The sequence below is a fragment of the Phoca vitulina genome, unplaced genomic scaffold (assembly GCF_004348235.1).
Source record: "Phoca vitulina isolate PV1807 unplaced genomic scaffold, GSC_HSeal_1.0 scaffold2, whole genome shotgun sequence".
NCBI classification, from domain to species: domain Eukaryota; kingdom Metazoa; phylum Chordata; class Mammalia; order Carnivora; family Phocidae; genus Phoca; species Phoca vitulina.
In genome coordinates this window covers 73,456,553-73,482,748 of record NW_022589705.1, presented here as the reverse complement: position 1 = coordinate 73,482,748, position 26,196 = coordinate 73,456,553, and the positions used below count along the sequence as shown (strand labels likewise).

General features: G+C 55.0%; 1 protein-coding gene across 4 annotated transcripts in view; it reads right to left on the bottom strand.

Annotated features, from left to right (window-relative positions):
• Window positions 1-25,461, bottom strand: part of STK40 (serine/threonine kinase 40) — a 39,574-nt gene extending 14,113 nt beyond the window's left edge. Inside the window, exons 1-6 of one of the 4 annotated variants that reach the window (XM_032387746.1) lie at window positions 16,833-16,997; window positions 6,435-6,579; window positions 4,966-5,085; window positions 3,248-3,333; window positions 2,745-2,888; window positions 256-483 (exon numbers count right to left, since the gene is read on the bottom strand). In XM_032387746.1, the coding sequence (XP_032243637.1) occupies window positions 256-483; window positions 2,745-2,888; window positions 3,248-3,333; window positions 4,966-5,085; window positions 6,435-6,438 (582 nt within the window). In that variant the 5' untranslated portion in view covers window positions 6,439-6,579; window positions 16,833-16,997. Of the gene's footprint in view, window positions 1-255; window positions 484-2,744; window positions 2,889-3,247; window positions 3,334-4,965; window positions 5,086-6,434; window positions 6,580-16,832; window positions 16,998-23,997; window positions 24,144-24,430 lie in introns of those variants that run through there. The other 3 variants (XM_032387738.1, XM_032387762.1, XM_032387754.1) reach the window with 3 other exon arrangements.
• Window positions 25,462-26,196: the final 735 nt, after the last annotated feature.

Sequence of the window (26,196 nt, the reverse complement as noted above, 5' to 3'; positions counted from 1 at the left end):
CCCCAGGCACTTGGGCTGAGGCCTGCGGCCCTGTGCCTCGCTGGCTACACAGGTCATCTAGCCACTTTCCTTCTGGACGTTCCAGCTGCAGAGCACACCTGGGGGGGGATGGGCCCCAGAGCTGCTTCCACGGAGCAGCGGCGAGAGGGTGGCCTTCTGTGGCAGTGGGGCCTGGAGGCTTCTTGGTCCCCGGGAGCCCAGGACGGGCCAGCTAGAGGAGGAGGGATTGGGCGGGGCGGGGGGGCAGGGCCTCACCTGGTGCAGGGCTTCCACCACGCGCACCACGTCGTAAAAGATGACCACGGTCTCCCGCTCGCTGAGCCTCTTCTCCTTGATGACGTAGTGCTGCAGGTTGATCAGGTCGGCAGTCTTGTCGCTGAAGTCGTGCGCACAGAGGCAGTCGAGGACAAGGCAGATGCGCTTCTTCATCTTCTTAACCATTCGGCTGGATTCTGTGTCCTCGACAATTTCACAGGTGCGGTCCTGGGAGGCAAGGGGGCAGACCAGGGCTTGGTGTGGGCCCGCAGGTCCAGGGCTGGGGGTCGGGGAGTCTCCTCTGCAGCTGGAGACACACACCAACGCCAAAGCCTGGAACGAGCTGCACATGTGCGGGGGTGGCGGCCTGGACCAGGGGCTGACGTTAAAGCTTCGTGCTCCGATCCCAATGCAAAGGGTTCGGATCAGGGCTGAGCGTGTAATGCCAAAGGGACCTCTGGGCCCAGGGTACGGGCAGCAGAGCCGGGGCCCTGGGGCATCCCCGCTCCGTGGCACTCCCAGAGGTTCCAGCCATGGCCAAGGTCCGACATAGTAGAAGTGAGGCATTCTGTGTGTCCAAGACAACTGCTTTCACATGGGAGCCGGACTCCTGGGCAGCCACGAACAGTGGGTAAGGCAGGGTTCAGGCCCCAGCTCCTGCTCATTCCAGCTATGGGACGTGGGGCAGTTCACCTCACTTCTCCAAGTCTCTGGTCCCTCATCTGTCAAAGGGAGCCGGCACCCTCCCTCCCAGGTTGTCCAGAGACTACGGCAACGCATGCCAGTGCTCAGGAGGTGGGTCCTGCTACCAGCGCGCGGTGGTAAGTGCTGGGCCTGTTTTCCTTGCGGAAAAGACATTTCTTTTTCTTTCTTTTTTAAAGTAATCTCTACGGGCGCCTGGGTGGCTCAGTTGGTTAAGCGACTGCCTTCGGCTCAGGTCATGGTCCTGGAGTCCCGGGATCGAGTCCCGCATCGGGCTCCCTGCTCAGCGGGGAGTCTGCTTCTCCCTCTGACCCTCCTCCCTCTCATGCTCTCTGTCTCTCGTTCTCTCTCTCTCAAATAAATAAATAAAATCTTTAAAAAAAAAAAAAAAAAATAAAGTAATCTCTACAACCAGCGTGGGGCCTGAACTTACAACCCCGAAATCGAGAGCTGCGTGCTCTACCGATGAGCCAGCTTGGGGAGACGCTCAGTGTCAGCCCCAGCAGACCGACGCTTGCCTCCGGGGAACTCCTGGGGACGGAACAGCCACGTTTCTCCTTCGGAGCGCGACCACACCTCTCGTTCTCTCTTCCCCAGAGGCCCAGCGGTGTCTGGCACACAAGTGACTCTAGAAATGCTTCTAACCGCCCAGCTTCTATTATCCAAGAGGATACAAAGCAGGGCCAAGCTCTGGCAGCTGTCAGAGATGAAGCACTGAAGACTCATGATCACCCTCGGTTTGGTTTCATGTGGAAGAGAAATGCTGATTTTCAGAGTTGTTTCTAATCACATATCTAAGAATAAAGACCTTGGTGGGGGGTGGGGGGCATCTTCCCTTTATCTAGCCCAAGAACTCAAGCTGACAAGGAAGTAACGCGATGAGTGTGTGCAGGGACGGCTCAGGCTGCACACACGCCCGCTCACCTTCCCGACCACCTCGTGGGGCAGGTGTCCATCACTACCTCCATTTTACAGATGAGGAACCTGAAGTGTAGGGACGGGAAGTGACTTGCCCGAGGTCACACAACCTGCCTCCAGGGCCGCCGGCTCCCAAACCTCTGTGGCTCCCTGCCCCCACACTGCCTCTCAAGTGCCGGGTCCATCGGGCAAGAGTGGCCCTGGCCAGCTTGTCTAGCCGAGGGCCCTGCAGAAGCTCTGCTGGGGGCCTGAGCAGGAGGCCTCCTGAGCGTCCTGAACCAGGCCTTCCTCATTTCTGGAGACACAATTTCGGTTCGGCCCTGAGGAGGGCTCTTTTCAGGGTACAAGTTACTCATTAGTACATTCCCTAAGAGACCTGGAACCCCCGAGCACAGGGAGCTCGGGGATACTTGCTCAACTAACTGGGATGCCTGGGCAGGCAAAAGGACTGTCAGTACTAACACCAACTGCGGGATCCACAGGTGGCCCACAACGCTCATCCCTCCTCGTTGCCCCCCTTCCACCCTGGCCTGGCCCATCCTGACACGACACAACAGGAAAGAGCCCAGGCGTCTTTAAATGACTTCATGCTTTCCTCCCTTCTCGGAAAAGCGGCCCTCCAAAGAAAGGGGCACTCCCGCCGGGCAGCGAGCCTCACTGCAGGGGGGCTGCAGCAGCTGGTGTGGCTAGAGCCTGACCGCCCGCCCAGCCCCCCCAGGAAGTCCTGGCGCACCCAGCATGCAGGGCTCCCAGGCAGTCGCGTGGGCGAGCTGCTCCAAGTACAGCTGTGGCCCCAGCAGGGGCCAGCCCCAGGAGCCAGCCAGGGGTAGGGGGTTGGGGGGGGACAGGCAGCCCCCTCTGCCACTCACCTGGAAGAGCCCATGGTGGTGAACTACGCCGTCCTGCGTGTGGAGGAGGGAGAGCAGAGAGTACTCGGTGTGTAACAGCATCTTGCCTTGCCTCTCCTCTTGGCTTTCTATTCCTTGGTCCCCCCTCTCCTCAAGGGTAAGGATCTTTAGGAAGGCACACACAGAAAGAGACCAAAAACCCAAAAAAGAAACCTTACTTTACAAAGCAGAATGACGCGAGCAGGAAGAGCCGGGGGCTCGCGGTCGGGCCCGCAACACCTGCACGCACACTCCCACAGGCACGTGTGACGTTCAAGGTTTTTCTTAACGTGACGGCAGTGATTCCTGCTCTGAGCGCAGGCCTGTTCAGAGCGAGGCTGCGTGAGCCTGGCCGCCTCCCGGGAAGAAACGGTGCTAGTCTTGTTCGCAGGTGGTGTGGGTGTGAAGGTGGCGGGGAGGGGAGAGCAGGCTGGCGGGCCAGCCCCCGGGGCCCGAGCCAAGCCCGCCCTGGGCGCCTCACTCACCTTCAGCTGATAGAAGTCATCGGTGCCGTCTTTCCTCGCCAAACACTGCACGATGCTTGGCACCGGGGAGTTGCCCAGACGGGGACCTACGGCACACACAGCCTCGGCCTTACTTTTCCAAGCCCCGCTCTCGTGGCACCACGTGGTCTTCCCACAGTTCACAGCCACAGAGTGGCCTCCCCCCCAAGTCCTCTGGTGGAGCGTTCTCAGTCTCCCCTCCAACAATGGAGAAGCATGTGCGCACGCCCCTGAGGTACACCTGGCTTTTACAGGGCCGGCTCCCAAAGGGAGGGGTTTTCAACAATGGGGGTGTCATGGAACCTCCGAGGAGCGAGTGGTAAAAGCAGAGATCCCAGCAGCAACCTGGAGCCTCTGAATCAGCCCCTCCGGGCTGAGGAACTATAGCTTTGGGAGCCCCCCCCCCCCCCGTCGTCTGAGGTGGCCGCCTGGACCCCGTCGGAGCCCAGGTTTGGGGAACTTCTGTACTCCCGGAGGTGGACACTGCTCACTGTCCCTTGCCGGCATCCCGCCTGAGCGTTCAGAGCGGAAGTCACACAAGGTCACAGCGTCACTGCCCTCAACAGAGTCGAAACTTTTTTGGCTTCCGAGGCCTTGTGTGGTTTGGTTCCTGCCCACCTCACTGATTATGTTCCCCCACCCCCTCGCCAATATTCCAGCTACACTGGGCTCTTAAGTACTAGCTTGTTTAGCCCTTTCCTGCCTCTGGGCCTTTGCATTTGCTGTTTCTTCTGTCTGGAATGCTCTTCCCCTGCGTTTCACATGGCTGGATCCTTCTCCTCCTTGGGAGTCAGCCCAAATATCACTTCCTCATATGGAACCTTCCTTGTACACACTCCCTGTAACCCGTCCCACTCTCACATCGTCTTGTTTACTTCCTTCAAGGCACTTACCGCCCTGCTGATGATCTTGTGCGTTGTTTACTCTGTTTCTTTTTCCAACTAGAATGTTAAGCTCTGTGAGGGCCGGAACTTGTCTGTCCCGTTCACTGCTGCGCCCCTAGCACACAGCCCAGGCCCGGCAAATGGTAGGCGCTGGGAACTATCTGCCCAACGGCTGGGGCTCGAGCTGTCCCTGTGCCCAGAAGTCCGAGACGCCGCCCCAAAGCAAAACTCATAACCAGTCTCCGGTGTCCTCAGAGCCCACTTCACCCCTGCAACCCTGAGCACAGCAACCCCGATTTGTTGGGCCTCCAACATCAGGCAGAAAGGCCCTGCTGCTCTTCTGGACCACTGGGCACACCTAATTCCGCAGGACTTCTGTGCCAATTTTACAAGAAATCTGGAGGGCTATACAAGATGCCCTGTGGAATGAATTGTGCCCTCCCAAGAATGGTCAAAGAAATGCCTTGGATGATGGGCCTTGGGTTGTGATGCAGCTTGTGTGTGCCTGTGTGCCATGGGCTGGGGGGCAAATGGGGTGCTCTGGGGGAAGAGACAGTCTAGCACTCAGCTGGAGCTGATCGAAGGCTGGTGAGGCTACAGCAAAAATGACGACTCGGGTGCAGCGTGACCTGTGACCGAAGGCTCTGGATCTTCCACTGGCACAAAGGGGCTGTACTCAGAGCCCCGAGGCTGGGGCCCCGCACAGTGCACTGTGGTGGGTGTGGCACTCCGCCCTACACGGCTGCCCATCGGACTGCGCCTGCGCCCGCACCCCTGCCCCCCGCACCCCAGCCCACCCGGCGGGCAGAGGCTCACCCAGGATGAATGGTCCAGCTCTCTTTGCATTATTTCCAGAAATGCCACCTCCTAGAGCCTTCGCCCTGGATGACGTCTCCCCAGCTCCTCTGTCCGATGCTCTCCGCTTCATTCTCAGCTCTAGACAAGACAGAGAAGAGCCCTGCTCACTGAGCAAGTCAGCGAGTTTCCTCACGCGAACCGAGCCTGCGAGTCTCTGACTTGGGGATGCGTCACACAGCTGCTGCCGCCACCTCCTCCCCCTCCCGGAGGAGCATCGAAGGTTCCCAGTGACAAAGAGCCACAGCTCCTTTCCTTGGCATTAATCAGGGGCTCACGGGGGACGTCCTTCCAGGCCGCACATGCTGGCTATGGAGGGGGCAGCCAGCCTGCCTCAAAGGGGCCAGTCAAATGCAGAGAGGATGGCACTGGCTTTGTGCAGATGCAAACTGGGGTCCCCAAGAGACCACCCCAGAGACAGAGAGGGGAGATGGCCTGGAAGTGACTGTTCCCAAAGTGAGGCCTTTCCCCCAAACACCTGCAGCCGAGTGGCCTGAGGTACTGAATCCTGGGTCCCCCTGCACCCCCACTGATCTGATCTCTGGGGCACGGTGGGGAGGGCGGCTGGGGGCCTCCCAGGCCCACCAAGTGTGAGGATGGCTGCCCAGGGGATCTCCTCTCTCAAACTCCCGACTCTTAGGTCCTCTCTTATGGAAGAACACCCAGAGTTATCAATGGGGGATCTACTTTCTCTTCTCTTTGTCCTATTTTCAATTTTTTCTTTAATTACTTTTACGAAAAGCATATACTGTGCATTTAAGGGCCAGTGAAAGGGCCCTGACGGAGGTCACTGAGCGCCTGGCTCCACCTGGAAATCCCTGCCTCCTCTAGGGTTAAGATGAAAGATGGACACAGGTGCCAGATTCTAGAACATAACCTCTGGATGTGGATTAAATAAGACAAGAGAGTGGCTCCTTTTGGCTGCTTACACGTAACAGCTCGGGGAGGCAGTGTCCTGGACGTGGGGCAAGGAGGGAGGGCAGAGGGCCACAGGGATGCCCAGGGAAGGCTGGCTGCCCGGCCCTGTGGAGGGGCCCTTGGCCCTCAGGCAGCTCAGGGAAAACTTCCCTGTGGAGGTGATAGTGGAGTGGGCCGGGCAAGGGGCAAGGTCATGACAGGCAGAGGGACCCAAGTGAGCAAACCCACACGGGTAAGAAATGGCACAGAAGCAACAAGCTCCAAGGAGTTTGTGTTGCCGGAGCGTACAGCATGAAGCAAGGGGTGGCGAGAGGTGACCCAGAGGGAGGGACAAGGGCCAGATCTGGGGGACCTGATGGCCAAGTTAGTAGTGCAGGCTTTATCCTTCCATGAAAGGCTTGGGGACACTGAACCCTAAACTTCCATAATTTTTTTCTTCATACAGAAGTAATTAGCGTTCCCTGCAGAAACATTAGAAAATACAGATATGCAAAAATAAGAACACAAGGTACCCATAATCTCAGCATCCAGATGTAGTCACTGTTAACATTCGAGCAGACTTTCCTGTATGCTCACGTGAGCACGCTTCTAGTTTTCATTATTACCAACATTTGGACCACACTGTGGTACCATTTTGTAAGCTTCCTTTTCTCCCACCTAAAATACATGATGAGGGTAAATTTTATGGTAGGTGAAATATATCTCAGGAAAGCTGTAAAAAAAAAAATCATTAACATCCCTGCATGACAGTATCCTGTAGCATCACTTGAAGTATCTATACAGTCTCCCTGGTAAGAATAAGGGCGCCTGGGGTGGCTCAGTTGGTTAAGTGTCTGCCTTCGGCTCAGGTCATGATCCCAGGGTCCTGGGAGCCTGCTTCTCCCTGCTTGCCCCTTCCCCTGCTTGTGCTTGAGTGCTCACACTCTCTCTCTCTCACTGACAAATAAATAAAATCTTAAAAAAAAAAGTTTAAATGTTTACGTAGTTAAATAGTTCTCTTGTCCTTTAGTTTGTTTTGCTGTTATTCCTGGAAGGCCGCCCCTTTCTACTCTGAGACAGGTGCATATTCACTAGTTAGCTTAAGTCTTCATATGCTGCCTTTTTGGCCCTTATTTCAGACCCCAGGAGACTGACTCCAGCAGTGAAATAGAAAGCAGGAGAGACAGCCTGGCACACCTCTAGTCCAATCTACCAGGCTTGCCTCCCATCAAGCCCCAATTTGTTTTCAGAGCTGTGCCACTGAGGAGCAGACCCATGATTTCACTCTGAGAGTAACTAGGACCACGTAACTCAGTAGGCCGTGACAGTCCCCAGATGGAGCAGAAGCTAGTCAGGCTCGGCCATGACTTCTGCCAAAGAGGCTTATGGTAGAAACAGATTCTAAGTCATCCATACAAAAGCACGGAAGAATGAAACTGCTTCTAGAAAAATCTTAAAAAGCTGGGCAGTAATGTGTCTGCAACAGTGTTCCTGCTCTTTGCCTGGCTAACTTCTATGCATCACTCTCAATTTAAATATCACCTCCTCAGAGAAGCCTTCCCTGCTATCTCCCCCACCACTGGGTCCCAGTTACTCTATCGTGGAATTTCTATTCATAGCACTTTCCATATTTTGTGATTATGTATTTGTGTGTTTGTATGCTTAATGTCTTTCCCCACCACTAAAAATTCCACAAGGAAAAAAAAAAATACGTGTGTGTGTGTGTGTGTGTGTGTGTGTGTTTGTGTATGAAACCACTGCACCCCCAGCTCCTGGCCCACGCCTTCCCTCCAACGGGAGATGGCTCTTCCTGGGTCAGCAGCCCTGTGCGGGAGCTGCCCCTGCCCTGGGAGCTAAGCTGGTTCCACGTCCCTTCTGGCCTCTTCGCTGTCCTCCCTGTAGCACTAAGCCCCCCTGTCTTGCTGGTTCCCTGGAGAGCACCACAGAGGCTCCATCGTATCTGTGTAGACGCCGCCCGGACGCCTCCGCACAGGCATGGTCTAGACGACAGTTTGTGGGGAGCAGCTGCAGCACAGACAATGAGTGGGCTCAGCCTGACCCCACCCGCCCCACTCGGGATTCAGCGCAAGCAAATGGCTTGGGAACTGCTCCAAAATGTAGGCTGACAGAAGGATGGGAGCAGACGGGCCGGGAGAGGGAAAAGATGCTGGCAGGGGAAGTGGTAGCAAGGCTGTTTCCCTTCCTGAACATCCACTGCTGCCACCCAGGGCCGGGGGAGCAAAGGAAGCAGTGTGACAGGCAGACCCGGAAAATGTGGAAGCTGCCTCAGGCTCGCTAGAGGGGTGAGCAAAGACAAACCTCCTAGGACAGACCCTCCCGTCCTCCATCCCTCCACCCCCCAACTGAGGCACAGGGAGGATGTGCCCCACCCTCACATCATCCTCATGGGTCCCCTTCCAGAGACACACCTGCAAACGGCCCACCAATGCTCCCGTGGGGGACGCTGCTTTGAGGGATCCCGGCTTCATGGTGAGATCTACGAAGTGGAAGTTCTGGCTACCCCGGTCTAGAAGGACCTGGGGCCAGGGCCCTCCAGAGACACTGCTCCTCAGGCTGGGGTGAAGGACCTGGGCCCAGTCTGGCTAAGGGGCAGCCATTTGCCTGGGTGTTTCCTGGGCCTACTGCTCAGCTCTCCAGGAACTCAGCTGTCCTGCCTTAGAAGTCTCTGGAGCTTTAAATCTGTCAACTGTTCCGTGTGCTACCCTCCTAAGTTAGCACCAGTTCCCTTAGAACCGGCCCTCACCGGGAAGCTCAGTGAGGCAACAGCGGGGCTGAAGGGAGGAGGCAGGGCACTCTGGCAGGACATGGTTCAACATGGCGGACAGACCATCAACCACAAAAGGAGGTGGGTCACAAGGAGATGGTGCTGAGGCTCCCCGCCAGCTCAGCCTTCCCCAGTTCCCCCCACTACAAAGCAGCTGAAGGCTGGCCAGACCAAGGAGGGGCCCATCACTCACACCCAGAAGTATCCCCTGCACGAAGGTCACAGGCACCCCAGGCAGCAGACACCCACACATGCACAGAGCCAGAGCGAGCCTCCCACCCCCACAAACACGAGGGGCAGCGATGGAGCCCGCCCACTGTGCCCGCAACCTCGTCTGGGCTTCTTGCTGCCACCTCTGGGTTTCTGGAGAGATGGCTGACCCTGCACACCAGCCCAGTGAAGGCAGAGGGCAAGGCCAGTCCCCGCAAGCAGCCGGCAGCACGCCCTGGCCCGCCGGGCGTCTGTATGTGTACGATGACAGCGGCAGCTGATGGCCGCAACGTGTCAGCAGCTTCCCGTGCCTGCGAGGAGCCAGAGGACTGTGCCTACCCTGCAGGGTCAGGCTGAGCCGATGGTGTCAAGATTCAAGCCGTCCCTGTCAGCAGCCCCTCCACCCACCCCCATGTTTTCTGGCTCTGTCCAAACAAAGCAAACCAAACCAACAAATAAAAAGTCCCTGAGTTGTGCAGACCTCTGTCTTCTGGACTTGACCTCCGGCAGTGTCTACTGAAGGCAGGGACCCTGCATCTCTGTTCAGCTCACATGGCACCTAGAAGTGAGCACAGAGCTCCCACCCATCTCTGGCCTCAATCCTATTGGCCACACATGTGTTAAGGGTCTGGGTGTCCAGACCCACACTTGACCCCAGGAGGGAGGGAGCAAAGAGTCTCGGCTGAGAGGACAGTAAGGGGGCACAATTAATATGGTTAGAGCAACGCATCTCAGGCTTTTTCACAGCACAACACAGATAGAACCATTTGTACGACACTCAGGGGTAAAAGAACATGGGACCCCAGCCGTCCTGTGCCTGACCCAGGCACCTGCAGGCTGAAGGGATCACCATCTTGATCCACATAACCCACACTGGCTGGGAACCTCTGAGTCAGAGCAAGTCAATCCTGGTTCAAACCCCAGCACCATCACTTAGTAGCGGTAAGATCTTGGACAAGTTACTTAGTCAGCAACTACAAAATACAGAGCACAACACCTACCTTACGAGGCTGGGCTAAGGATTAAGTAAGATAACCCATGCAAAAGGTTTAGCAGAGCACCTACCAGCATATTGTAAGCATTTGGTAGCTTGTGCTATTCTTAGCTTAAACACAGTAGCTTGTATTTCTCCTACCCAAAGAGAAAGGGATTGTTACTTAATAGGCACCGAATGGCGGGAGGGGATGGGTAGAGGCAGAAGAAAGAGGGTACCCAGAGGGAAGGCTTAAGAGACATTGAACCTGCCACTGGGCTGTTGGCCTGGGGGGCGGCCCTGGGGGCTAACAGAGCTGTTGAGGAGGGGAGGGGTGCCAGGCAGCAGGAGAGGGCACAGGGACCCAGCGTCTCGGGCTCTCGCTCGGCTCATGGGTCCAGGGGGAAGCAGGGGCTGGAGCACCGGCAGGCAGGTACCAACCCGGGGCACAGTAAGGGACTGTCCAGAGTCTGGAATTAAGACCTAGTGCCTCTAGTCCGGGATGTGCATTTGTCAAAATGACTGAACTGTATAATGAAAGGATCTGTGAAACTCACCGTGTGTATATATATCTCAATTTTTTTAAAAAAAGCAAGCTTTGACCTTAACCAAATGGTCAAAGTTAATATCACCAATAACAGAACTGACATCATATTACTCCTGAGGCAACATCAATTTATGGTTATTATTTTGCCCCCAATGTATAGCCTGAATGTGATCATGAGACGAACCCAAATTGAGGGACATTCAACAAAAACAGGCCTGTATGCTTCAAATACACAGTGATGGGGATGCCTGGGTGGTTCGGTTGGTTAGCATCTGCCTTTGGCTCAGGTCATGCATGATCCTGGGGTCCTGAGATCCGGCCCTGAGTCAGGCTCCCTGCTCAATGGGGAGTCTGCTTCTCCCTCTTCCTCTGCCCCTCCCGCGCTGTGCCCTGTCTCTCAAATAAATAAAATCTTTTTTTTTTTTTTTTGTGGGCAGTAAAACAAGGTTTATTGAGCTAAAACAAAGTGATAAATACAAAGCTCCCAAGGAAGGAGAGGACCCGAGGGGGTTGCCCTCAAATAAATAAAATCTTAAAAAAAAAAAACATTAAAACAGAACAAAACAGTGATGGATAAAGGAAGACTGAGGAACCAGTCTAGATTAGTGGAGACTAAAGACATAAGACAAGTAAATGCAGTGTGAGATCCTGGGAGTTATGACTGGGCAACGGACAAAATCTAAATATGGACTGTATGGATGTTAAATTTCCTGAATTTGAAAACTGCACTATGGTTACGTGGGAGAATGTCCTTGCTCTTAGGTGAGAGATGCTGAAGAGTTTGGGGGTGAGGGGTCACGATGCCTGCAATTTACTCTGAGGTCAGAGGGCGCCTGGGTGGCTCAGATGGTTAAGCGTCTGCCTTCGGCTCAGGTCATGATCCCAGGGTCCTGGGATCGAGTCCCGCATCGGGCTCTCTGCTCCTTGGGAGCCTGCTTCTCCCTCTGCATCTCTCTCTGTCTCTCATGAATAAATAAATAAAATCTTTACTCTGAGGTCAGAGACAGGAGAAAGTGCGAGCTGCTGGATGGAAGAGCTCCCAAGGCCCTGGAGGAATCCGTTGTCCAGATTCACAGAGTCAAAGGGACTCCTTGTGGGGACACAGTCCCCAGTGGCAGGCCGGGGGGATCTCATCCTTGTGGGGCAGAGGCAGGCTGGGAGGAACAGTAGTTGCGTCTAGAATGCCCCCGTTCCGCCCCTGCAAACATTGTGCTAAAGGGAAAAAAGAGGCCTTTGTGCCATCTCCAGGTCTGCCACCTGGTGGCGTCTTTCTGCAGCACATCTTCAAAGGGTTTCTCCCCGCACCAGGTGCAAGACGGTGGGACAGTGCTCCCCATGGCTGATCAGGAAGGATGCAGGAACGACTCCACGGAAGACCCCACCTCAGCTACCTGAGTAACAGATTCTAGCACCTTGCACTTTCCCCTCTGCTCCAGGACCTGGGCCTGCAGTGTTTCTGTCTCTCTCCGCTGTGGAGTCCTCCGATGCCCTCTGGTCTTCAGGAAGAAACCCTAACTCCTCAGTGAGCCCGGCCAGACCCAGGCTACCTGTCCAGCCTCACTGCCTTGGCAGGGCCCCTGAATCTAGCCACACCAAATGACTCACAATTCTCTGAGTGTGCCGTGAACACCCTTGCCCTGCCCTCCTCACCCTGGTCGGCCCATCCTTCTCCCTCGGTCTTCACCGCAGCAAGTCCTTTCCTCCAGCTGTCAGAGCACGTGAGCATACCTCCGTTCCCTCCCACCGTCCTGGAACCGTTGGTTTATCTGAGTCCCCCCACCGCTGAGGGAGCAACTCCCATTCACCGCTGCTTCCCTGCACCCTGCCCAGGGCCTGGCGCACTGCTGAATGACAAAACGGAGTGTAGAGCTGTTTGTTATGCACCCAGAATGCATAAAACGCCATATTGGGGCAGGGGACAGAGATCACCCAACTGGAGGCCAGGGCTGGAGTGGGGCCCAGAAGTACAGACAGATGGTCCACCGGGCTCATGGCAGGAGACAGAACCCAGGATCAGAGAGACAGGGGATCACAGCTATAGGTACCTGGGCTGCAAGGGTGCTGGGAACCATTTGTCCAGGCAAAGTCCCATGTCAGAAATGCCTGGATGCCTGGGGCAGGGAGGGTGCCAGGCTGGCTGATCACCAGGCGTTGCGCTTAGACAGTGTTTGCTGCCAGAGAGCAGCCCCCAGCGAGGACTGAATTCATTCATGGCGTGCCTGAGGCCTGGGCCCAACCTCTCACTGGCAAAGGGACAGATTAGCCCCCTTCTGGCTGAATCCAGCAAAAAAGATCTGCTTTCCTGCAGCAAGATGTGGGCGCATGTGAATGATGGCATTGCCTGCCCCCCTCACACCAGTGATCAGTCCGCTGGGTCACTCTAGGCTCGTAGTGTGAAGGTCCTTCTACTGGTCAGAAAAATTCCTAGCACTCTTGCTACCCCCAGAGAAGAGAACCTCGGGCTCGACTCTGCATTTTATCTGACTACACCTGGAAGGAACTACCAAGGCTTGAGGTGAGCAGTGTGAAATCTGAACGCATGACCCAACTAAGATCTGTGGCTCTGCTTTGTAGACCAGGCCCCTCCATGCTCGAGGTCTGCCAATTCCCTCGAAAATTCCCCAGGCTCATTCCTGGATGGTGAATTTCGGACTCAGAGCCCACATGGGAGGCCCACACCCTCAATGACCTCTCACAACAACTAACTTTTGCACACAGCTCTGTAGCTTCCAAAGCCCTTTCCAATACATGATTGTAACTGATCCCCCCACCCCCACTACTACCAAACACAGCACTTTCTAGAAAAAGAAATCAGGACTCAGAGATACTGAGACCTGCCTAAAGTTACCTGACTGGCTGCTCAAAGAGAGGGGATGTGGACACAGGTTTTCCAGCTCTGAATCCCATGTTCTTTCTTCCTCCACTGCTCCTTCCCCACCTGATGATGGCTGCAGGTGTAGGAATGCCAACCACAGAGAGGACAGTACCCTCTGGGTTTCCTTATAAGCAATCATTCTCCTGGAATCAGGGAGCTGCAGCCAGAAAGCTGCAGGCAAGCAGGGAGAGAGGGGTCGTGCTTGTCCCTGGAGAAGGAGGTGTTTCCGGCCCCCAAGCAGGTCTCTCTGGAGAGAGCGGCTGAACTGAGGTGGGGTTACTGGGATATCCTCCTACCAGCCAACAAGTTAGTGTCCCCCACCCCTCCGTGACCCAAGCCCTCTGGGAGCCATCCCTACTGCACCCCAATACTCACACATAGGTGTTTCTACCAGTGCTCCCAACTTCCCTACAGACCTGCTCTCCAACCACAAAGTCAAGTCAGGGAACCAAGAGGAATGCGCAGCCCATGCAATCAAGTGTTTCAAACCACAGACCAGTGACCCAAATGCCAGCTGGGAGAGCAAGATGGATTTTGAGGTCAGGTAGGTCCGGGTTCAAATTCAGACTTCCGTCACTCACTTGCTTTGTTTCCCTGAACTAGTCACCTACCCTCTGTGAGAGCGAAGCCTAGAGACCCTGGCCAGCTTACCAGGCCCACAGGAGGCTGCCTGAGGCCTATTCTCTTTGCCTCCTGCTAGCTGGAGGGGAGGGGGCTCTGTTTGTCAGCTTTTCCTTTGAGTTTTAATGACAGCCACCCCTGAAGTAGGCATGAACCCTCTCCCTGGAGCCTGAAGGCTATGAGGAACCTCTCCAGGAACCCACTGGAAGCCATTTGCTTCCGAGCTCAGGATGGAGCTGGGGGATGGGGAGGCGGATTAGTAATCCCTTGGCTTCAGCCAGGACTCCCTGATGACAAAGATTCATGCATGCGCTGTCATCTTCACTGTTCCAAAACAGCGTGATGATTTTGCTCATTTTTAAAATGCAAGATATGTATAGCTCCAATTTGTCAAGAATCCATAACATCACATCATTCCCTAAACGTCGTGCTTTACGGCCTCGGGGGTACCAAGTGAACTGGCTGCTTCTACCACGAGCGTCTGCTCCCTCTCGTGGCCCAGGGTGAACCCCACGCCCTGAAGCTGCTCTGCTCTCGGGCATGTGGGGGAGTACCTGCAGCAGCCAGAGAGGAAGTGACTCAGCCCGGTGGCAAGTGGGAGGGGCGGCCAGAGAGAGGGCCCCGTGCCCAGCCTGCTCCCCCTCCGCACATCCGCACCAGACACGGCCTCTGTCACCGCCTCTCCCGGCAGGACTACAGTGTGGCCAGCACAGCAGTCCTGGGGCCGGCAGGGGCCCGAAGACCCTGCTGCTCTCAGGAAGCCCAGAGGCTGCAGTTCGGAGGTCCAGCTCCGGTCTCCTTTAGGAGGCAAGAGTCCCATACAGGGAGATTACGTAATCAGTGATGTCCCTCTTCACCCCGCTGCCCCCAGGAAGTTCCCACTGGGCTCCTCTGTGGCCTCCATGAGGGCTGGGGTCGGAGAGACTGGAGACCGAAAGGCCCCTGGCCAGAAGGATGTGTTCCCGAGTGACTCTGGGAGAAAGGGCTCCAGGGCTGTGCACATTGAGGGGGACCCGTGGGCCCCTCTGGGGAAAAGACAAACGGAAGAGAGACCAGTCCCTGCAGATGGGGCAGAGGGCTTCATGGGCAGCCACTCTGAGAGCTCCCAGAGCAGAATCGAGGGCAGCAACACCAGGCCTGCCACCAGCTCGCCCCTCCCGAGGGCCTCCGGAAGCAGCTGATGTGACAACAAATAATCCGTCACTGTGTGTGGGTGTCAGAGGAGGAAGGGACAGACTTAATAGCTCTTTCTGGGGCCGTGCTGCTCTGGTATCTCCCATCCAGAGAAGGAACCTGGGGAAGCAGCCAAGCACCCTGGCTTGGGAGACATTCCTGGTGGCCCCCTGGCTCTGGGGGGGCGGGGGGCGGCTTCTGCCTTGTGCAGCGAGGCCAGACCAGGTCACTGACAGCCCTCCCCTTTCATGCCTGCCTGCCCTGCTACTAAGGGGACCCATCCTCAGCTCAAACCATCGGTGACTGCCTTGTATGGTGACTCAGCCAGGGAACCAGGCTTGCCACGGAGTCCCACGTGGAGTTCGGGTTCTTGCCGCCCACAATGGCCCAAATCACACAAGGAGAAAAGAGCAAGGGACTGAAGAAAGGCTGGCTGAGTCTGAGAGCCACCTTCGGGTCCATGGTGCAACCTGAATATGTTTCTCGGCTGGGCCTCGGCTCACCCAGAGGAGAGGGACGGCGCCGCCCCGCACAGGGTTCCCTGAGGACCGCCGGAGCCGGCGTGGGGGAGGCACCAGACAAATGTTGAGTGAGTTTCCTTCCACCCCAGATTTCCAGAGCGACAGACGGCAAAGCCTGGGCCAGGCCCAGGTACATGTGACTCTCTCTCTTTATACTGTTGTGGTTGTTGTTGCTTTTTGGGGGGGAGGGGGCAGAGGGAGAGAGAGAATCTTAAGCAGGCTCCGTGCCCAGCATGGGGCCTGACTCGGGGCCCAATCTCACGACCCTGAGATCACGCCCTGAGCCGAAATCAAGAGTTGGATGCTCAACCGACTGAGCCACCCAGGCGCCCCTCTTTAACTGTTTTTAACAGCGAAAATCACTATACCATCACCCTGTAAGAAAGGCAACTGGGACTGGGGTCAGCAAACTGCCTTGCCTTAATGGCCTCTATCAAAAATGAAATCAATTAAATTTCACAACTTCCACAACGAACAGCACAGTTCACAGACGCTGCTGGATGCAGCTGCTCGGAGGGGCAGGACTGCAGAGGCCGACGGTGGGCCGGGCCGTCAGGGTGCCCCTCAGAGCCGTTCAGAGGGCAGCCCACACGCGAATCTCACCTGTTCTGAGCCACCGAGAGGCCACAGGGCTAGTGCTGGGGTCTGTGAGCCACCCCGACAGACATTCAGTGCACGCACTGGTGAGAGCATGCTCATCACAGGTCTGCTTGCCTGCTTGTCTCCTGAGAGGGTGAGCTCCTAGGAGCGAGGCCTGGGCCTTGGCCACTTCAGAATCCCCTGCCCAGGCTCAGGAGGTGCACAGAAAGTACGTGTTGAAACCACAGCCAACAAAGTAAAAAAAAAAAAAAAAAATGCACACGTCGGGCCCAGCCCTTCAGTTCTAGGGATTTATCCTACACATATATGCACACAAGTTCACAAAGATAAATGTGCTCAACGAGGGTCCCTGTAGAACCATGTATAACCGTAAAAAACCACAAAAGATAAAACCACAAAAATCAAAACATGCATGCACACAGATATCCAGACAGGAAACACTCTACATGTCCACCAAGAAAGGACTGGTTAACTACAACACGTTCCATTCTATGGAATACTAAGTCCACACCTGCTAATAAAGATGCCTATGGTATATTACGTTAAAAACAAACAAACAAACAACAAACCAGTACTATTTGTATAATATGATCCCATTTGGGTAAAGAAAAAAAGATTATACATACCCTTGAATATGCACAGGAAATTTCTAGAAGAAACTCAACAGTGGATACCTCCAGGCAGGATGAGGGGCCCAAGGAGGGGAGAGAGAGTTTTATTTTATACTTTTCCATGTTGCTTAACTATTTTACCGTACACTACTATAATAATAATTTTTTTTAAATCTAAATTTTTAACCCATTAGAACCGTTAAGAGGAGTAATGGGCTCAAGGGCGGCCTCAGAGAAGGCACACCTGAGGGAGCATGGCATGGGACGCGTGTGGAAGTCTAAGTGTCCTGAACGCACCAGCCGTGGGCCGCAGTGAGGCTGCGTCAGGAGAGTCGGGCAGGAGGGACAGAAGCACCGCTCTTGGTACACCTAAGCGCTCTCTCAGGTGGCCGCACACATGCTCATAAGGAACCTCCTGCTTGCCTGCTGGCGTCCACACAGGCTGGGAGGACCTCCAAAACGTCCAAACTGGAGACCTCAGGACGCCTCTTCCAGGAACCCCCCCAGACCTGCTAGCGAAGAGCTTACCTGGACCTCACCAGAGCTGGCCGCGGGGTCCTGACTGCAGGCCAGGCCCGAGGCTGGACCTGCCACAGACAGTAGCCCCTGGTGTGCAATCCCCATTGCTACCTTAGGAGCAAGGAGCATTGTGTCCATTTCACAGAGGAGAAGATGAGGCGGAAAATAGGCAGTGACTTGTTCAAGGTCACTCAGCTAGTGAGCGGCAGAACTGGGTTTTGAAGCCAGGTCTGATCTGAGCCTAGGCGCTCAACTTCTAGGTGATACGGCTGAAAGTCTCCCTACCCGCTACCTACAGGCCAGGAGGGGGAGGGACCTGCCTCCAGGAAGGGGCAGTTCCATTCTTCAGGCAAAGAAGGGACTGCTTCAGCTTTGCCAAAGACCCTTCCAGCTCTACAACCCCATGAGTCCAAGATTCCGTGTGGGTTGGACTCCCTGGGGCCAGAGCCTGCCCAGGATGAACGGCACGGCACGGGCTCTAGAGTCACCCAAGTGTAGGCCGGAAGTCTGGCTCTGCTCCTACCGGCTGTGAAACAGTGTACGGGTTACTTAGCCCCTCTGGACCTGGGGGTTCTCTTCTATAAAACAGACAGCCCCTCCTTCCTTAGATTCTGAGAAATTTTCAATAGGTACTGCAGAGTACTTAGCAAAGAACCTGGAAGGTGGTGGTAATCTGCCTTTTCTGGCTGCTTTCCTTCCTGTTCCTTCAGCAGGGACCACACTGGGAGAGCAGTCAGAAGAGAATGCACCCTGGGGAACTCCCGCCAAACGCAGTACCTCCAGAAGCTCCACGCCGACTGCGAAAAGGAGCAGGACTCTTACTCTCTAGAGCTGGCAGATGCCAGAAATGGGATTCCAAGAGCTCCACAGAATTTGGGGCCAGCCAGTCCTAAGGTCTCCCAAGGAACTGAGCTTCTCTCTAGAAGTACCTGCTGTCCCCCTATCAAACCTCAAACTAGCTCTGCCCCAAACCTAAAGACAAATGACAGGCACATCAGTCCTGCTCTTGCCAATTCCCGCTACAATGTCCAGGCCCCTTTCTTCTTCCTCCTGGATGCTTGGGTCACAGACTCTTTAAAAGCTAAACATCTTCTGTCTCTTTTGCCAAGTAGGTGGCAGTCCGTAAACATATTTAGAGTGGACAGCTTCGTTCTGAATAACAAGAGCCCTTCTCAGTTTTCTCTGGGGCTTTCCAACAACTAGAGTTTCTTTGAAATCGTCAGGCCTGTATATTACTGTACTGTGTAAGCTCTGGGGAGCCTGAACTCACTCCCCAGCTAGACCACCATTAATCAGAAGAGGATGACCACCACAGGGCTATAGCCTCTTCTGGGGGAGGAGTCCTCAGTGCCCCCTCAGGAAGGGGCACCTCAACTCAAAAGAATACCTTTGCTTGCTGGAGCAAAATCAGGCTGCTCCAGTTTATTAAAAGGGAGCTTAGAAATTCTTTAAAAAATAATAATAATAAAAGGTACTCTTTGAAGCAGCAACCTCTCTTCTAGAATCCTGCAGATTCCTGCAGATCCCTAAGGTGGGCAAAATCATATGCATGCAGACGGTCACTACAGCTCTGTCTGGAGAGCTAAAGACAGAGAATCACCTAAGTTCATCGGCACAGAGCTTGCTGAACAAATTATACACACTCGTAATGAAAAATGACCCAAACATCCACGTGCCAGAATGGAACCATGGCTAAGGCAGGAAGTAAATCAAACCAAGCGCTACCATCCCTTCCCCTCCCAGATCTTGATTACAGAGCCGCTGTGCACCCACAAGGCCCCAGTCTCTTCTGGAAGAAATGCTCTTGTTTCAGGTCACGTTCTCTTCTACCTTCTCGACCCCACAAACCCAAGGACAAAGCCTGTGAAAATCTCCCCAGTTCCAAAGGGCTTGTTTGAAACCCTGTCCCCCAGCACACGCTCTCCATAGCACAGTCAGATTCTGGTCTAGCTCTGCACTCCTGCAGAGCTCAGGGGGACAAGGGCATAGGGGCAGCTCCTTCTCAGCTCTCTGGTGGCTCTGAGTCCCAGCGGCCTCTGGCAGACACCTCTCCTTCTTGAGATGAGGCTGCTAACCCAGCCTAGGGAGTCAATCCAATCTCAAATTCTTGTTCCAGATAAGGTGTCCAGGGAGTACTGGGAAAGCTGTCTCTCCCCTGAGGATACGCTGCTGTCCAGGACCCCATCAGCTGAAGCAGCGTGGAGAAGAGCTGCTCTGTAGGGCCATCCGAAGGCTGGAGAAATTATAGGAGTTTTGCACACTCAGCCAGTTGAGTTTCTGAAACACTGTACGAGGTCACCTCCCTGGGCAAATCTGGGCAGGGGCAAGGTGAAGAGAGGGAAGCTGCCTTTCTCCCAGGTGCTGACTCAGGCATAACCAGAGGGAAGCCTGGCCCGAAGCTGGACAGGGTGCCACAGACTTTGTAACTGATCCTCTCCCGTGAGATGTGCTCAGGTCTTACTGATTGTCTTCCAAGCCGCCCTATCTCTGCTCTCTCATTCACTCTGTCAAACCAGGAACCTTCTCGTCACCTGCCACCACTGCTCCTCCCTCAACCATCACTTCCAAACATTCCCAGAGTCTGACTGATTTCTCCCCAAACAGCTCTGCTCTCTGTCTGCCCTTCCTCTCCTTCCCAACTGCCTCTGCCCTGATCCAGGCCCGCACGAGCACACGCTCTGACTGCCGCAGCAGCCTCCCCCTGCACTCCAGACTCGCTCTCTCCCCAGTCCGCTCTTTCCCCGCAGCTAGAGGGCTCTTGGGAAGACGCAGGGCTAACAGTACTTCCTCCACTTAAAACAAAGCATCCCATCGCAAGAGAATAAGAGAGGAAGAAGTTCAAGCATCTTAGACTGGCGCCTACCTCTCCAACACATCCCACAGCCAGCCCCCTTCACGCCCTGTGCCAGAGCCTCTCTGGTTTCCAAAGCTGCACCCACACCAGCACGCAGCCCGGCCTGCGCCACGCTGCTCCCCTGCCCGGGGTGCCTCTGAGCCCTTGGAAAGCTCTCCTTGCCCTCTGGGAGCCAGTTAAGCTCTAAGGGCTCTCCAAAGTTCTCCCCAATCTCCTCCTCCTCCCTTGGTGGTTCCCACTACATGCTGGACAGACCGCTATGAGACTTGCCAAACTATGCAAGTGTTAATTGGTTAGGAGTCGGCCTCGTCCCTGCTGGACCGCAGGTTCCTCCAGGCCAGGGGCTGCCTCTCCATCCTCCTTCTGCCACATACGGGGGCTCGTGTGTATGCAACTGGGGCTCTGGATTTTGAGCTACTACACACATCAATGTGTGTGATGCTTCTTGAGGATACTAATTCAGATACCAGACCAGGGTCACTAAGAGGGACACACAGAAGAAACTCTACATACCTTTTTTCTCATGAATACTTTAAAATATGATTTTTTTTTCCCCTCAGCACTCCTTCTGTTTCTTAAAAAAATGGTTCTTTCAAAGAGCTGGGCTGAATCATCCGCATAGCTCCCATACAGACTGGGTAAACTCCCCACAGATTTCCTTTTCAGAAAGAATACAATAAAATTCTGTCATCTTGTGATCCCTCAGGACACTTCTGACAGCTCATGGGACGCAGTTCCAGTTGAAACTAATTGCTTCAACTCTTTCTTGGAAGTTCTTTCCTACAGTCTGTAATAACACTTACCAAGTATTTCTCATTCAGTGTGTGCTAAATGTTCAACTTGCAACATCTTACTGAATCCTCACAACTGCCCTCCTAGGGAGGGGCCTTGAGGTCCCCACTTTACAGATGACAAAGCTGGGCATGGAGAGAATAAGCTACCTCTAGCGACCAGCAGGGCTGGGATTGGAAGTCAGATCTGTCTTACTGCAGAGCTAAACAGGCTCTTAATGAGAACAGTTTGCTGCCTTTCCAGGTTGAATGAAAGACACGGGAGCGAGGGCAGCACCCTGTACGATAGGCCTTCTGAGAGGGCAGCCTTACCTCCCCAGCTGCTCAAGCGACCTGCGACCCCAGGAAGAGAGGGGCATATGCAGGAGGCACCCCTGTGCTGGGCGAAGGAGCTCAGAGCAAGGCAGGGAGCTTGACACCTGCCACCCTCTGCCTACAAGTGCCTTCTCGCCAGGGACCCCCCACCGTGGCACGGACTCTCCCCGCTCAGGGGCCTGCGGTGGCCTCTTGAGAGGAATCCAGTCCTTTAGGCTCTCCCCTCCTCGTCCCTCCTCTGCTGGGACTGACTCCACACAGATCATTCTAAAACACAGATCCAATCATGTCACTCCTCTGCTTCAAAAGCTTTTCACTGCCCTTGGCATAAAGTCCTAACTTGTTAACGTGGCATTTCCTTGTCAGCCGATACTGTCTTACCTTGCACCATGTTGACTTTCACACCACCATATGGAACAATCTGAGGCTTCTGGAATAAACTATGCGTGTACTCAGGGGCGCCTGGCTGGCTCAGTCAATGGAGTGTGCAACTCTTGATCTTGCGGTCCTGAGTTCCAGCCCCATTTTGGGTGTAGAGATTACTTAAATGAATAAATTAATTAAAACTTTCAATTGAAAAAACAAACTATGCGTGTACTTATCTCTAAGTAGAACACCTTACCCTTTCATGCTCACTGGCTAAGCCTTCCCATCCTTCTAGACACAGCTCCACTGTCATCACCTCTGCCAAGCCTTCCCAGGATCCGCCCCCCACCCAGGCTGGGCTCCCACGGCCCTCTGTGCCTGCTGCTGCTAGCTTTCTTACACCTTATTTCAACTACTTGTTTACAGGTCAGTCTCCTTTAACCAGGCCACCAGCTTCTTGAAATAAGAATAAGAGCTAACATGTATCATGTGACAGACATGGTTCTGTGTATTTTACATGTGTTAACTTTTTTTTTTTTTTAAGATTTTATTTTTAAGTGATCTCTACACCCAGTGTGGGGCTCGAACTCACAACCCTGAGATCAAGAGTCACAAGTTCGGGCGCCTGGGTGGCTCAGTTGGTTAAGCGACTGCCTTCAGCTCAGGTCATGATCCTGGAGTCCCTGGATCGAGTCCCGCATCGGGCTCCCTGCTCAGCAGGGAGTCTGCTTCTCCCTCTGACCCTCCCCCCTCTCATGCTCTCTCTCTCTCATTCTCTCTCTCAAATAAATAAGTAAAAAAAAAAAATCTTAAAAAAAAAAAAAAAAAAAGAGTCACAAGTTCAGGGCACCTGGGTGGCTCAGTTGACTAAGCATCTGACTCCGGCTCAGGTCATAATCTCAGGGTTTTGGGCTCAAGCCCCTGCACGGGGCTTCTGGCTCAGTGGGGAGTCTGCTTCTCCCTCTTCCTCCCCACTTGTGTGCGCTCTCTCTCTCTCTCCCTCCCCCTCCCCCCACCCACAAATAAATACAATCTTTAAAAAAAAGTCTAAAAAAAAAAAAAAAGAGTCGCAAGCTCCACTGACTGAGCCAGCCAGGCGCTCCTACGTGTGTTAACTTTTTTAATCTTCACAACAACTCTATGTTATCACTCCTGTTTTCGAGATGAGGACACTGAGGCACAGAGAGGTGATACCACTCTCCTACTGTCACACAGCTAGAAAGCTGCAGAGCCAGAATTTGAACTCAGGGAGTCTGGCTCCAAAGCCCATTCTTCACCACTATACCAGAGAGTGCTTGCTTCTCCAGGCAAAGACACGGTTGTTGTCATGTGGGGAATGAATGAATAAATGAGGGCTACCTCCCGAAACCGCTCATATAGCAGGGCGGTCAAGGAGTCCCGGAGCAGCTCACAAGCACTGTTTACAAACAAGGATTCTCAGGCCATACAATTACATATTCTGCTCTTCCTTATCTCATGCAAAACTAAGCCAAGAGGGAAATGTGCCCAGCCCAGGGTGACGACCTTCTTCCCCACTGCTCTCAAAACCAAGCAAAGCCAACCGGTTTCTCCCGTGACTTAAAACAGAGCAAAGTCTATCCTGCCACCAAAGGCACCTGTCATCTCTTCCTTCCGCCAACAAACGGGCATCAAACCTAGGGAGTGGGGGTTGGCAGAGAACGCAGGGTCGGAAATCCCAAAGCCCTTACCCACTGCCGGGAAGGTGTGGCCGAGTGGCGTGGGAATGGGCGGGCCTGACCCGGCACAGCAGGTGAAACTGACCACAGCGGCGTGCTATCTTCTAGGAAAAGGCCGGCCAAACGTAGCGCTGGCAGCCAGGTAGCTCTGACCCGCACCTGAACGCCTCCCGCGATGCCCAAATCTCCCCAGCTAAGACGGGTGAGAACTCCTGGAGGGAGCCCTGGCTGGCCCGCCCTGGGGAGTCGTTCTAACTTTCAAGTCCCTCTCGGGATCGGGAGGGAAGCATGGAGAGGCAGAGGGTGTCTCGGGGAAAACCTAGCTGAGTTCAAACGCCGGTGCCTTCACTCACTGGCAGAATGACTCCGGGCAAGGCTGGCAGTGCCCACCTCCCAGAGCTGCGGCCGGACCTGAGGCTCCCCGCGGCCGCCCGGTACCCAGCGCACAGCAGCCCCCGCCCCCGCCGCCCGGGAAGGGCAGACCCCAGCAGAGGAGGGGGCGTTCGCTGTTGCCATATCTGTCGCACCCGGACGGCCTCGAGCTGTCACCCCGGTCCCACCGCCACGGCCGCTGAGGCCCGCCCCGCTAACCCGCACCCCCCCCGCCCGGCTCCCCGCTCCGGGACCCCCGCCCTCACCTTCCCCCGGTGCTCAGCGCTGCTCGCCCATAGTCCGTAGCCCGGAGCCGGGACTGCTCGGCGCTCCGTCCCGGGGGGCCGGGGCCGGGCCGGGGGCGTGGGAGCCGCTCACCGCCGCCTCCCAGCGCAGCCACCCGAGCCGCCACCGCCGCCGCCGCCTCCCTCCATGGCTGCGGCGCCGCCACCTGACAACGGAAGTGACGCACCGCCCCCTCCTCTCGGGCCAGAACCGCAGCCCCACCCCTCTCCCCCGACCCCGCCCCTCGCCTGTGTCTGCAGCCCCGAGGCCTCGGGATTGGGGCGCCATCTTGAGAATGGGCGGAAGCCTTCAGGCAGGGGGCCGGAATCCGATTGAGGATTGGCCTCAGGGTGGGATCTGGGCCGAAATCTGTGAAACGATTGGAGGCTGAGACCCTAAAGGGGCGGTACTTACCGCTCATCTATGTCTGCGGCGAGGCTGGGACGCGCACACCGCCCCCGCCCCAGCTCCGCAGGACCTCGCGTGCCCTACCCTCGCCCTGCAGGGTTGGGAGAAGTCTCCCGCAGTTGGAAGATCGGCCAGTTGCAGTGTATTTGTCAGAAAAATGGCTCTTCCTTGATCCCCATTTCTCAGTTTCTGGAGCTCTGTGCGGAGAGCGCTGCAGTTGGGCTCAATAAAATGACAGGAATTCCTGTCTCAGCTCTCACAATTTATTTCACTCTGGGGCCCTCGCCTTTGTAGAAACCCCGCTCCAACCTGAAGATCCCAGGAGCCTTGACCAGGGACGTTTACAGTGAAGAGGTCCTATAAACAATTCCAGCCATCTAACCTCTCAGTCCCTCCTGCTGCAGTTTCGGTCCCTTTCTCCTCCTCCTCCAGCAACCACGCCCTCCATGAATCAGCTTCTTGCACCAGCAGATGAGCCCTTTAAAGGGATTGCATCAGGCGGGTGACTCACTGGGGCCCTCTGAGACCCTGGCTTCCCTCCTCTGGCATCCAGAAGCTGCTAGAAGGGTTCAGTGGCAGCAGCACCAACGACCGACCGTGGCCCTACTCCTTTGTCTCAGAGGTGTGAGCCGGTGTGCTAGCCGCATGTCTAACTCCCGGGTGTCTTTTCAGCTGTCTCCTGCGTCACTCTGTATCCATGTGTGGGCACACGTCGCCAAGCCTATGTGCCCCGCTGGGTTTTCCTAGGGGCGTGTGGCCAGGTGCTTCCGTGTATGTGCATTTGTCATCTCCAAACAGGCAGTGCCAGGACACGAGAGCCAGTGTGAGTCTGGCTGCCTCCTCCTGTGTCCATCTCTTTGTCTCTCTGAATGCCTGGTGCCCACTGAGCTGACAGGGCTAAGTGACAACAGGAATCAAAACAGCTCCCGCTGTTGTTGTCACATGCTGTGTTAAGCACTTTAGAGGCATCAGTGTTGGGAGTCTGTTTACAGAAGAAGCAGCAGCTAGAGCTCTGAGAGGGGAAGTAACCTCTCCCAAGACACACAGCTAATAATGGCAAGGTTGTGACTTGAACCAAGTCTGGCAGATGTGAGTCCTTGCTGCGTCTCTCACAAGCTGAGCGACTCCGTGTGAGTTCCCCAACCTTACCATTCTGTCGGAACAGGGATCACACTTCATGGGGTCACTGAGAAGATTAGGTGAGGATGGAAACAGCTTCTCACAGGACATGGCCCGTAAGAGTGCTCACACTCACTTCAGTATAGTTGGGGACTGAAAGGCAGGCACAAAGGAGCCAGGCCAGGGCCCCCCAGCGTCTGTCTCTGACAAAGGGAAAAGCCTAGGGATTCCGGAAGCAAGCCCTGACTCTGCCAGCAATGAGTTTTGGGTTTTCCAGAGCTCTAATTATCAGCTAGATGAATCACTTGGAGCTGACACCACCATCCCCAACCCCCAGAGACTTCCCGTTGCTTCACAATATAGCATTTTAACAAAGAAGAGGAGGAGGAAGAAAAAAGAGGGGAGAAGAAGTAATGAATAGAAACGAAAGGTGCCAGCCAGAGGAAATGAAAAACTGTCGTCAGGACACCAACATGAGGAGACTGGCTGCACCACGCGCGCACACACACACACACACACACACACACACGCGTGCGCGCACGCTCGCGCTCGCTCCTGCTGCCTGCAGGCTCTCCAACTTTGGGTACACTGGCAGATGGTACTGCCATAACAAAGTGACGCCTGTCACAACAGCAGAGATGCTTGCTTGACGA